The 12794-nt window shown below is 47.6% G+C and overlaps 1 protein-coding gene across 1 annotated transcript in view; it reads right to left on the bottom strand.

Moving 5' to 3' along the window:
* The window catches only part of syne2b (spectrin repeat containing, nuclear envelope 2b), a 159466-nt gene that overhangs the window by 128919 nt on the left and 17753 nt on the right, over positions 1–12794 (bottom strand). The window contains exons 3-10 of the mRNA XM_030356047.1: positions 6737–6798; positions 4852–4947; positions 4320–4397; positions 4114–4206; positions 3763–3995; positions 3269–3468; positions 1463–1563; positions 959–1042 (exon numbers count right to left, since the gene is read on the bottom strand). Of these exons, the coding sequence (XP_030211907.1) occupies positions 959–1042; positions 1463–1563; positions 3269–3468; positions 3763–3995; positions 4114–4206; positions 4320–4397; positions 4852–4947; positions 6737–6798 (947 nt within the window). The remainder of the gene's footprint in view (positions 1–958; positions 1043–1462; positions 1564–3268; positions 3469–3762; positions 3996–4113; positions 4207–4319; positions 4398–4851; positions 4948–6736; positions 6799–12794) is intronic.

Here is a 12794-nt window from a genome sequence, read left to right as displayed (position 1 = left end):
GGCTGGCCCTGTCCTCTAACGAAACATGGGGACAGACCAATCAGGTGGCTGGCCCTGTCCTCTAACGAGACATGGGGACATACCAATCAGGTCGCTCGCCCTGTCCTCTAACGAGACGTGAGCAAAGACCAATCAGGTGGCTCGCCCTGTCCTCTAACGAGAGATGAGGACAGACCAATCAGGTCGCTCGCCCTGCCCTCTAACGAAACATGAGGACAGACCAATCAGGTCGCTCGCCCTGTCCTTTAACGAGACGTGAGCACAGACCAATCAGGTGGCTCACCCTGTCCTCTAACGAGAGATGAGGACGGACCAATCAGGTGGCTCGCCCTGTCCTTTAACGAGACGTGAGCACAGACCAATCAGGTGGCTGGCCCTGTCCTCTAACGAGAGATGAGGACAGACCAATCAGGTGGGCTGCCGGGCTGCTCCTCAGGACATACATCTGAAAATGTTTTACTGTGAGTTGCTCTGGATGAAAGCACAAAGGTCCCGTTCTAGCTGGTATCCAGTGATGGAGTATGGGCTCTCCTCGGCTTGATCTGTCGTTCCCTAATGCAGAAGTCAGAGCTGGAATCCAGAACTGGATCCAGCTTTGACTTCTGTATTAGGGAAAGACAGATCAAGTATATTCATCAAGCCGGGGAGAGCCCATTCTCAATGGCTTGCCTGAGGCCTTCCGTACACAAAACACCCCGCTTTTATTTTCTTCCAGAGAGTCAGACATGTTTCAGCCTATCCCCGCACGGGTGGAACCAAAACTTTGGTTAGCTGCGGCCGTCACTCAAACTGATTGAGCAACTTACATATCCAGCCGTCATTACGCCTGAGAGGCGTGAAAATAAAGGGGCAGAAGCCACCCTTGTTTATGGCGGGCATTGTGGAAGTGGTAATACAGAAGAACACAGAAAGACAATCAGACAGAGAGGTAGACAGCCGGACAGACAAACGGATGTACCTGTCGCAGAGGTGAGTCAGAAACAGCAGGAGTGTAGTGAACGGGAAGGTTAATAGGAGAATGAGTCTTTGGAGGCATCAGATACTGTGGAGTAAAGAGGAGGTGAGGAGAGGAGAGGAGGAGAGGAGGGGAGGAGAGGAGAGGAGAGCAGATGAGGGGGAGGAGAGGAGACAAGAGGAGAAGAGAGGAGAAAAGACAAGAGGAGAAGAGAGGAGAGGGAGGAGAGGAAACAAGAGGAGAGGAGGGGGAGGAGAGGAAACAAGAGGAGAAGAGAAGAGACGAGACGAGAGGAGAAGAGAGGAGAGGGAGGAGAGGAGAGGGGAGTGGAGAGGGGAGAGGAAACAAGGGGATACGAGGCAAGAAAGGACAGGAGAGAAGAAGGAGAGACAACAGGAGAGACAAGGTAAGCAAAAACGGAATGGCAGTCATAGCCGCTGAGAGGAGACGGGTGTGGATTGGGTAGAAGGAGCAGAAGGGTCGAGGAGAGGAGCTCTAGACTCTCACCTGCACGCCCTCCTCTGGTATGGGCAGATCGCGGGAGTACTGGAGGAACTGAGACACGTAGGTCATGATAGACTTCTCCTCTGGGTCGCGAACGTCCACATCTGCACCGAGAGCGCCGCCACCATCATCATCATCATCGTCGTCATCATCATCATCATCATCATTAAGAAGACCACCCAAGGCATCGAAAATACTGGGGAGCTCCATGACCAGCGATCCACCAACACTAGATACCCCGCCAGTACCAAGATGTTCCTCCACCAGGGGGTAACAACACAATGGCTGAAGGAGAGGCGCGGTTTGCTAATATCAGCCTCCAGAACATTCAGCTGAATCTGTTTAGTGGTGAGGCTCATTCAGTGGGAGGCATGCCATCGCCAGACAAGTGAGGGTTTCATGCAAATTAAAGTCCCAAAAACCGAACAAGTCATCAGACCTTCAGAGCGTCATCTCCCCTGCCCCAGGGCATGCTGGGAAACACACAGAAGCAACACTCTTGGATCAATGCCTTACCGTATTTATCATATTTAATGAATTTTATGGCAAAGCTTCAGTCGGAGCTTGGATTAGCATGTTCATGATATTAGTTTGGCTACGTTTACAATCTAACAGATTCCAAATCCAAAGAGCTTGCAGTGATTATTTTTTTCAGATCCATCACATCAACGAGCAGGTAGGGGTAAGATTCTAATGCTCACAGCCTACGAGTAGACTGTGAAGATAGGGGTACGAACCCAGAAAAATTGGGCTGGGAGTCAAACACCCAAAAGGCTAGAATGGTTTAGTTAGGTTTGGTTAAGTCAAGTAAGGTTAAGTAAGGTTAAGTAAGGTTAGGTTGAGTTAGGAGAAGTCAGGTGATGCTAGGTTAAGTTAGCTGAAACAAGGCTAAGTCAGAGGGGAACGGTCATGCTGGGTTTTTTTCGGAGAGGGTGCTGCTTCATACGCAAGTTGTGCAACATCGCGGTCTGCGACATCAACTATGGTGAGCAGAGTGTGACGGTTCCCCCTTAAGTAAGAGGCTTGACTTAAAAGGTTAGAGACATGACATGAAGGGTTAGAGCTTGAAATTGAAGCGGAACCAAAACAAAATAAGAAGAGGAGGACAATGTTTCCACTCTTGACTAAGATATCATGCCTGTGTACATAGACAACTTTGTGGAATTATTTTTTAACAAATGAATCATTCATTAACTCACAGCCTGTGACGTCTTTGAGTGCTGAAAGTACACCGTCTTAAGTACACTTTGGGTTTTTTCAGACTTTATACTTAACCCTGCTATTAATATTTTAATATATATGGATGGAATCATCAAGGTTGTGTGTATTTCTGTTCCTCTATAAGGCAGACATTAAGGGTAAGAGGCTGTACATTTACAGTAAGTGGCTAGACATTAAGGGTTAGAGGCCTGACATCTGGGTTTAGAAGCAAGACTTCAAGGCTTAACATTAAGATAAAGTGAGACTCTAAAGCTAGACTTAAATCATCAGAGGCTTAAAATTAAGAAAAAGGGTCAAACACTTAACGTTAAGATTTAGAGGCTAGACTTCACGGGTTAGAGGCTTAACATTACGATTTAGAGGCTAGACTTCACGGGTTGCTTAGCATTAAGATTTAGAGGCTAGAATTCATGGGTTAAAAGCTTGGCATTAAGATCAAAGGTTAGCGGCTCAACATAAAGAATTAGAGGCTAGACTACAAGGGCTTAACATCAAGACTTAAATGATCGACTTAAAGGGCTACAGGTTTAACATGAAGACTTAAAGCCTAGACTTTAAGGGGTCAGAGGCCTGCTGTAGTCATCTCACCGCAGGGCTCAAGCAGTCTGGGGATGCGGAGCTCTCTCTCTGCGAGGCCGAACGCCTCCTCCAGGTTCTGCAGGTTGCTCCGGTTCCTGGCCTTGGAGAGGTCCACCAGGTCGGGCCTCAGGGAGTAAAGGATGGCCAGGAACACCACCCCGCTCCTCCAGCTGGCCTTAAAGTCTTTGACGGTCAGGGTGTAGCCAGCCCTGCGGGACGGAAGACACTATCACACACTCTGATATCAACGCTACCACTATGACCATCAGACTATCCTGCCGTCCTCTGGGATACGCTGCGGAGGAGGGAATCATGTCCAGGCAGACATTTACCAACATCGATTTATTGGCAAAACTTCAACCGGCCTTGGAAGGGGTTTAGCTGACACCTTGAACCAAACCAACCGAGGCGTGTCGGCCCCAGGACGGCGTCTATGGACGTCTATGGATGATGTCTATGGAGACCCCCCTCCCCCCCCCCCCGGAACTACACTATAAACGTACTTGTGGCACTGCTCCCGCACCCAGAGCAGTAGGGCCTTCTTGGCGGAGACCTTGAAGCGGTTGTGGAGGGGCGAGGCCCTCCGACCGGGAAGGGGGCTGCTCCGGGGAGAGGCCCCGGAGAGAGAGTCCACACTGGAGAAGCTGGAGAGGCTGGAGCGCGTGTCCAGGCTGGCTAGCGACTCCATGGAGGCCTGGCGGGAGCTGAAGGACAGGCTGCTGGCCAGCTCCTCGATCTACATGGAGGAGGAGGTGGACAACGAGGGGATGTGGTGGGAATATCACAGAGATGTAGTGGGAATATCACGGAGATGCAAGGGCAGACAAGTCGGGCAGACAAATCAGACAGCGTACATGGTACTGCAGGATGATGGTCCAGATGAGACCCAGGATGATGGAGGGTTTACCATCGATGATGTCAGGAATGTTTATGTTGACAAGTTTGATCTGGAACAGATGCAACACATGGAAAGGTTACCACAAACGCACGCGCGCGCGCACGCGCACACACACACATACACACACACACACACACACACACACACACACACATCTCTTACAGACTTGCTCTTCAGGAAGTTGAGGGCCGTCTCTATGTTGCTGCGGTGTTGAAAGATTCCTCTGCCTCGCTCACGGCTCTGGAACACAACAGCACAGTAGAGTACAATAAAGACCAGCAGAGAACAGGAGAGAACATCAAAGACCAGTAGAGTATATCAGAGTAGAGACGAATGAAGACCAGTACAGCACAGGCGAGTACATTAAAGACCAGAAGGGTGCAGTAGAGTAGTTAGATACAGTAGCGTAGAGTAGAGTATAGTAGATTACAGTAGAGTTCCGCTGAGTACTTTTAGACTGAAAGACTAGCAGGAGGGCCTATGTCTGTGCCTGTGTGTCCGTGTGGGCCGGTTATCTGCGTGTGCGTGTGCGTGAGCGCGCCTGTGCGTGTGCGTGCGTGTGTGTGTGTTTGTGCATGTGGTGCGTGTGTGTGCATGTGGTGCGTGTATGTAGTGTGTGTGTGTGTGTGTGTGTGTGTGTGTGTGCACATGTGTGTGTGTGTGTGTGTGTGTGTGTGTGTGTGTGTGACCTCACCATCCTCTGGCCACTCATCACCTCCAGCAGGTCCAACAGACGGGAGCCGTCACAGAAGTCTGAGAACAACTCTCCGACCGCGCAGGGAGGCTTCCTCTGTAAGCACACACACACACACACACACACACACACACACACACACACACACACACACACACACACACACACACACACGCACAAAATAATTAATCTCGGTAATTCTTTTGTGGGCCATTGATCAACTCGTGGTGGGCCAGGTCTGGCCCGAGGACCCCAGACTAAAGCCTCCTTATAGCCTTGGTCCGTCTCAGTGTTACAGTACTCACAGATAATCGATCCATCCTTAAAACTAAAGAGAGACGCATGGGTAAGAGCAAGAGCGGAACGCAGAGGGACACTCGACCAGAAAGAGGGAGAATCACAGCCAAGATTAAAACTGTTTCCAGAAATGCATCCTCAATGCCAGATGCCCTCCAACGTTTTCAGTCCGATGAATGAATGAGTTATAGTGAAAGGTCACTCCGTGCTGGTTGAGAGCCCACCAGCCCCCGGACCCCCGCCCCAACGCCCAGCGGACACCACACCCATCACATGGGCCTTCAGGACCCCACACACAACAACACGACGACACGGGTGTCTTTACTTTGAACCTGATTGGCTATCCTTCCAGGATGTCCCGCCCCTCCACACGCAACACCAGGCCATCCTCGCTCTGATTGGATGATATGAATCCGATTGGTAACTGACCTCCGCCTATCACAGCTGAGGTGGTGGCATGCTTGGTGGTGGTGCGTGTGAAAGGAGGGAGGTGGTGTTGGTGGAGGAGGTGCCAGTTACTCTCTGTTGCTGTCCATCTGTGAACCGTGCTCTCCAAGACTATATTTATATGACCCCCAAAACACACAACACACGCCGCTCACTCACTTTGTCTCTCACTCACTCTCGGAGCCTCCTAGTAAGGCCCTTACTAGGAGCTGGTAGGCTCCTAGTAAGGCCCCTGTAGGCTCCTAAGAGGGGCCCCTGTAGGCTCCTAGTAAGGGCCCAGGTAGGCCCCTGGTAAGGCCCTGTAGGCTCCTAGGATGGGACCTGGTAGGCTCCTAGTAAGCCCTGGTAGGCTCTTAGTAAGCCCTGGTAGGCTCCTAGTAAAGGCCCCTGTAGGCTCCTAGTAAGGGCCCCTGTAGGCTCCTAGTAAGGACCCCTGTAGGCTCCTAGTAAGGCCCTCTAGGCTCCTAATAAGGGCCTGTAGGCTCCTAGTTAGGCCCTATAGGCTCCTAGTAAGGCCCGGTAAGCTCCTAGTAAGGGCACTGGTAGACTCCTAAGAAGGGCCCATGTAGGCTCCTAGTAAGGGCCCCTGTAGGCTAAGGGCTTGTAGGCTCCTAGTAGTAGTAGTAGTAGTAGTAGCTATTGGTAAGAGCCTTTCTTCAAAATGTAAACAATCAGTCACTGCTCCATGACTGCACAGGGAACAACCACCCCGTGGCGGCCATATTGGTTTCTTGTGTGGGGAAACGTTGTAGAATCTTTGGGGAAACCATGGCAACATAATGGGGATGCATTCTAAATGCTACCTGGGCGGGAATATGGAATGCTGGAACGGTAAATCATTAGTTGTAGAAGGTCGACCCACACAACTCAGAGATATGGCGCTTCAGGGCTATGCAGTCTGCTCTATTCCATACTATGACTATTACGATTGCTTATCCTTGTACCACTCGGTACTGTATTTATGATTTTAATTTGAGATGGGTCTGGTCAAAATAACAGTAGTAAGCAAAACATTTATGGCATCCCAACTGAAAATGTATTTTCTCTATGTTAAGACAAAGCTGGAGCTCGATCGGAACGATCAGAACCTCACGGCTCAGTTTTGTATGTGGTAGTGCTTCAATGTAGAGCAACATCTCACCTTGGCCAGCTGGGCGTTGACCCAGTTGGTGAAGGTCCTCTTCTGGATCTGTACCTGCTCCACTGTGGACCGGAGAGAGCAAATATCAACCAAACAAAGTTAGATCTGTACGTGTTCCACTTGGAAAGGAGGGGAAAGAATCAACATTTTAATTCAATACTTTTTAAACTAAAAGTCATGACAAGGAGCTATTTAGAACCCTGAAATGTTATATTGAGGATCAATAAAGTATATATATATATATATATATATATATATACACACATATGTTTGACACTTTCACGACACTTTCCACTTTCCAGTCCTGAACATAAAATGATATAAGATTATCTTGAATAGAGACGTAAAAATAGACGTCAATAAATCTGATCCCCTCTGCTGACCCATAGCAGAAGCCAGGAGCAGCATTTGGCGGTTGTACTGGGCAGCTCCCACTGCCCACCAGTAGAAGACTGTGGTTGTACTGGGCTGCTCCCACTGCCCACCAGTAGAAGACTGAGGTTGTACTGGTCCAGTACTCACCATTATAAACCTCTACAAAGTCGTTGAGCTCATCAGCACAGTGCAGACTGACTCTCATTGTCCAGTCGGGGACCTCCTTCTCTGATATGAAGCCGATGGAAACCAGTACGTTTCAAACTGTCCCTTCTCAAGTCAGCTAGTAGTTGTAGTAGTCTATCCGTCTGTCTGAATCACTGTATCCTTCTGTCCTAATGCCTATCTTTCTGCCTGTCTGTCTGTCTGTCTGTCTGTCTAAATATTTGTCGTCTGTCTAATCATGTCATCTTCACTTCCTTCCTTGGTGCCGACCGTCCTTCTTGCTGCGCGTCCGTTCCTCTGGGCGTCGACAGAGCGGGCGAGGTGTTGGCCAGGCGCTAGAAGCTGACCACCGTCTCAGCTCATCCTTCACCTCTAATAGCCCTCATGGAGCTCAGCATGATGTATCGAGACCAATATAGACGCTCCAACTAGCGGATAGACGGGAGCTTAATACAACCCCGCCCTCTCGTCCCTCCTGGACTCTGAAAGCTTAAAGGGGACATATTATACCACCAGGTGTGAGTGTGTTTATCGGTTCCGAGCCATTTTGAAAATGTCCACCTTTGCAGCGGACATCCCAGGTGGGCGTGTCCACCTAGATGTGTGACGGATAGATGAGCAACGCTTGTTATAGTCCACTGGGTTCGGCTGGTAGACGGATCTATCCAGCACACATCTAGGTGGAAACGCCCACCTGTGCTGTCAGAAGCTGCACATTTTCAAAACGGCTTGTAACGGCTAATCAGCCTCACACCTGGAGGCATAATATGTCCCCTTAAAACCTGTCCTGGCACACAGGTCCAGCCGTCCCAAGCAGCTCTGGCTACAACGATTAGCAACAACAACAATCGATTGGATGCATGCCGATTGGCTCCTAAGCAGGAAGTGGAAATTGGAGATGTGGCCAATTGCGTGCCTCCCATCTCAGCCAGAGGGCAAATTATTTTAGGCAAGCTGTAACCAATCTGCTCTTTAAAAAGAGTTCTTCCATGTTCGTGAGCTAAACGCGTCCTGCTGAAGAAAATGAGAGGCAGTGGACTGACAACAACTAGATCCAGCACGTCTGGGAGGTTTGTCGGACTGTAGATCCCCTCAATGATTTTGCCAGGCAGCATTGTGTTGTGCAAGAGCCCATCCATGTACTTCCTTGCTTGATAAGGTTCACTAACCTTAACATCAGCCTTCACTGTCTGTTCTGTCACACTGTATTAGTGAGGACCTTGTGAAGAGGGCGCCTGCAGTCCAACAGTTCTATAGCCACAGTTCTCACCCTTGCTTTCTAAATCTCCAGATATGAAGGCGGTTTTGAAGGGCAGGTCTACCTCGGACCAGGAATCTCCTGACCGCAGGTCTACCTGGGGGAACACACCTGACCAGGTAGCTGCTGAGGCAGGTCTACCGGAGAGAACACACCTGACCAGGAATCTCCTGAAGGCAGGTCTACCTGAGAGAACACACCTGACCAGGTAGCTACTGCAGGTCCTGCAACTCCAAGGTTATGTGTTTGATCCACAATGTCTACACCTGTAGGCCTCCTAGTTGACCCTTACCCCCGTCCGCTGATCTGCACTCACAGGTCACTTTGGGTTGAAGAGTTTGCTAAATGACCCAATTAGTGCAAATAATATCAATCAGTCATTCAACAGTGGAAATACAACTTAATATAACTTATGTTGAATGAATAACAGGGCTGAGGGTATGATAGCCTGTTCTCTAGTTGCTCTGACCGTGAGCCTACAGATTAAAACATGTCTAAGCCTGGGTCATGGCTTCCTCTCTGCTTCCAATACCTCTGCTGACTCACTGGTTGGCAGCGCCACACAGAAACACACCATATCGACGCTGAAGACACACCTGTCCTACTCTGCACAGTTCAGCACCAGTTTGCATAACGGCCGCCAGACAGACCCTGAACCTCCCTTCGTACTACACGGTGATGCCATGCGATGGCCTGACAGCAGGGAACCCTGGTTACGCATCAGGACTCAACTCAAGAGAAGGCATGCGTTGGAAGGAGTGAAGATAATGAAGCATCTCTCTCACCCATGGTGTGTTGAACGATGCTGAATCCACAGAGGGACTGAAGGAGTGCACAGTAACTGTAAAGGCATCAGGTCAAACTAAACTTAAATAATTCCACCATCACTTCACCATAACGCCAGCGGTGAAATGGGAGATGTATGGGATTTGATTCATGTGAATGAATCTGGTCCAACCGCAGAATGGGCCGTCTTCACCTGAGAGCCAATAGGGGGGAAGGGTGAAGTAAGAGGCGGGGCCACCTGACTCTGACTCTGCCTCCCACCCAATCAGAGTGGGTCGTGGGCATGCTTCAACAAGAGCAGCAAAAACAGTTAGTTCCTCCTGGTCTTCCAAAAAGGTGTGTGAGTGTGTGCGTGCGAGTGCAATGCTTGCATATGTACTAGACACACACACAAACACGCATGTACGCACACATACGCAAGATATCTGAGGCCGAAGCGCAGTGTTTTGCATATCCAACCAGGATCCTACATGTCAGATCTCCCAAGGGGGGGAACACCACCGTACGACGTGACCTTCAGCCAACGAGGAACCCCAGACCCTCTGAAGGAGGCAAGCAGGATCCATGCTCACTGCATGAAGAACCCAGAGGGAGGGGGGAGGGGAGAGAGAGAGACAGAGAGACAGAGACAGAGAGAGAGAGAGAGAGAGAGAGAGAGAGAGAGAGAGAGAGAGAGAGAGAGAGAGAGAGAGAGAGAGAGAGAGAGAGAGAGGGAGGGAGAGGGAGAGAGAGACAGAGAGAGAGAGAGAGAGAGAGAGAGAGAGAGAGAGAGAGAGAGAGAGAGAGAGAGAGAGAGAGACAGAGAGACAGAGAGAGAGACAGAGATACTAAGGGAGAGCGAGAGAGCGAGAGAGAGAGAGAGAGAGAGAGAGAGAGAGAGAGAGAGAGAGAGAGAGAGAGAGAGAGAGAGAGAGAGAGAGAGAGAGAGAGAGAGAGAGATACAAAGAGAGAGCGAGAGAGAGAGAGAGAGAGAGAGAGAGAGAGAGAGAGAGAGAGAGAGAGAGAGAGAGAGAGAGAGATACAAAGAGAGAGAGAGATACAAAGAGAGAGCGAGAGACAGAGACAGAGACAGAGAGAGAGACAGAGACAGAGAGAGAGTGTGAGAGAGAGAGAGAGAGAGAGAGAGAGAGAGAGAGAGAGAGAGAGAGAGAGAGAGAGAGAGAGAGAGAGAGAGAGAGAGAGAGAGAGAGAGAGAGAGAGAGAGAGAGACAGAGCAGGAGAAGGCAAAGTCTGTCGGTCGAAAAACTATTTATTTGGGCTAATATGTTAGTTTCAACAAGATCGAACAAACATACTGTTTTTGTGTTTAAATGTGTGTTGTTTATTCAAATATGGAAATCCACATTCTCTACAAAGCCTACGCTCAAGTTCGCTGACTCTTTAACAGGGACTTGAAGACGTCTCCGTAGGATGTAACTACGGTTCCCCCTGCTGGCTAGAGTAGCAAACTACGGTTTGTGTTTAATGGAGTCCAGAAATCCCCTTAAACCACCCACCGCATTGCTTACATTTGTTGTGGACTCAGCAATGAGTATGCCCCCTTGGAACGAACCAGTGGCGAAGCAAGACCTTTTTTGGGTGTGCTGCTGTTTTGTCTGTCAAAAAGGCTAGCTAGGCTTTATCAGAAAATCCACGATTTCCAGCTGTGTTATAACATGACCAGGTAATAATAATAATATTCATTTTAAAACCTTGACTTAATCTGTCAGATGTCTATTAAATGACAATTGACCACAAAGCAATTCTATCTATGCCTCTTCTTGAATTGCTTCATGTTATAGTCGGCAGAGGCTTGTAATTCTGTGTGGCATGATAAGCATGATAAGGTGCAAGGAGCAGAAAAAGTTGACATGGGTGCTTATTTTCAGTTAAAAAAAAACACTGGCATTATTTCATCAGCTGAGGGCGTATTCATTGCCATAACAACGTGAGCTAATCAACAAGTACAACATGTTCTAATACTATGAGACTCATGGAAACGCCCTCAGCTGATAAAAGGTGTATTATTTATTTTAATAAGTTACTTATTTTATTTTAAATAAATATAATACCAAGGCTCAGAAGATTTACCAGAATTTTGATCTCACAAAGTCAATTAAATGCAAACCCCTGTGAATCATTTGCTCTTGTTTCTCTGTTTTTGAGATTCACACAGACTTAGCAGTCTAGTTTAAATGTTACAAATTGAGTTAATAAACTGAACTTGGAAATTGTTTTAAGTTGTTGCAAATGTTATCTCCGCTAATTGTATTAATCTAAAGAAATAAATATTAGCAGGTTCTCAATAGTAGGCTATTTCAATTCAGGGAGGGCGCCTAGGTTGGGAATGAAAAAAATGTTTTACTTGTTCATTAGCTCACGTTGTTATGGCAATGAAAACGCCCTTAGCTGATAAAATAATGCCAGCGTTTTCTTTTTTACTGACAATTAGCTCCCTTTTTTTTGCATCAGAACAACAAGATTTTTTTGCATCAGAAGTTTTATAAAAACGTATGGGTCCCTGAAAGTGAGACAACATAGTTTAGTGCTCCCGAAATAGTGTTCTGTTATAGTATTAGGGTAGTACATGTTGTTCTTGTTGATCTTTTTGCATCACAAGTTTTATAAAAATGTATGTTGATACAATTTATAAAATTGTATGGGTCCATGAAACTGAGGAGACATAATTTAGTGCTCCCGAAATAGTGGTATGTTTCTCATATTATTAATCTAGTACATGTTGTACCAATGTGTTTCAGTAACATATTCAGGAAAATATGGTCATTTTTAATATACCTCAAATTTGTTATTACAGTTCACATCCATTGATTATTCCTTCATCCAAACAGTCTTTTTTCCTTTCATCACTATAGTGGTTCAGAACTGCATTATTTAGCTGACACTGCCAGCTATTGGCTTAGACATACAACAGCATAGCAACTAAGATAGATATAAAGGTTGTGGAATAAAAAAATCTTGGACAGGACTTTATATACTTAGTATATATATAGTATATATAGTACATATACCCCTGTGGCTTCCTGGGGTTGAGCCCCACCAAAAGTCAGAACCTAGAACCGCCCCTGGAACGAACAATGTGATGTCACTCCCTATGAGGTTGTATGGATTTGTGAGAGGTGACCAACCAAGCATCCCCCTTCGGGATAAAAACAGAGTATCCTGTGTCGTATCTGGACTATCACCGCGGTAACCAACAAGAATGAAGCCCTTACCGTCCGACCAGAAGCAAAGGGCCTGAACATGAACACATCCGACACACCGGCAGCTGAATCTGGTGGAAGGCCAGCATTCACATGGTAAAACTAGATCTGACGCTTGCTGAACTTATAAACTTAAAAAACTATCACGTATTGCATATTGTCAGCTTTAAAACTCACTTTTCTCCTGCAATTGACTTGGTCTTTTAATGATGTTTGTACAACGTATTGAAGTGTTGTATATACAGTGTTTCTGACTTTTGTGATGTACATAGGT

Source organism: Gadus morhua, chromosome 5 (genome assembly GCF_902167405.1).
Source record: "Gadus morhua chromosome 5, gadMor3.0, whole genome shotgun sequence".
In the NCBI taxonomy this organism is placed as follows: Eukaryota; Metazoa; Chordata; class Actinopteri; order Gadiformes; family Gadidae; genus Gadus; species Gadus morhua.
The sequence above is the reverse complement of the archived record's forward strand: the minus strand, read 5'-3'. Positions and strand labels throughout refer to the sequence as shown.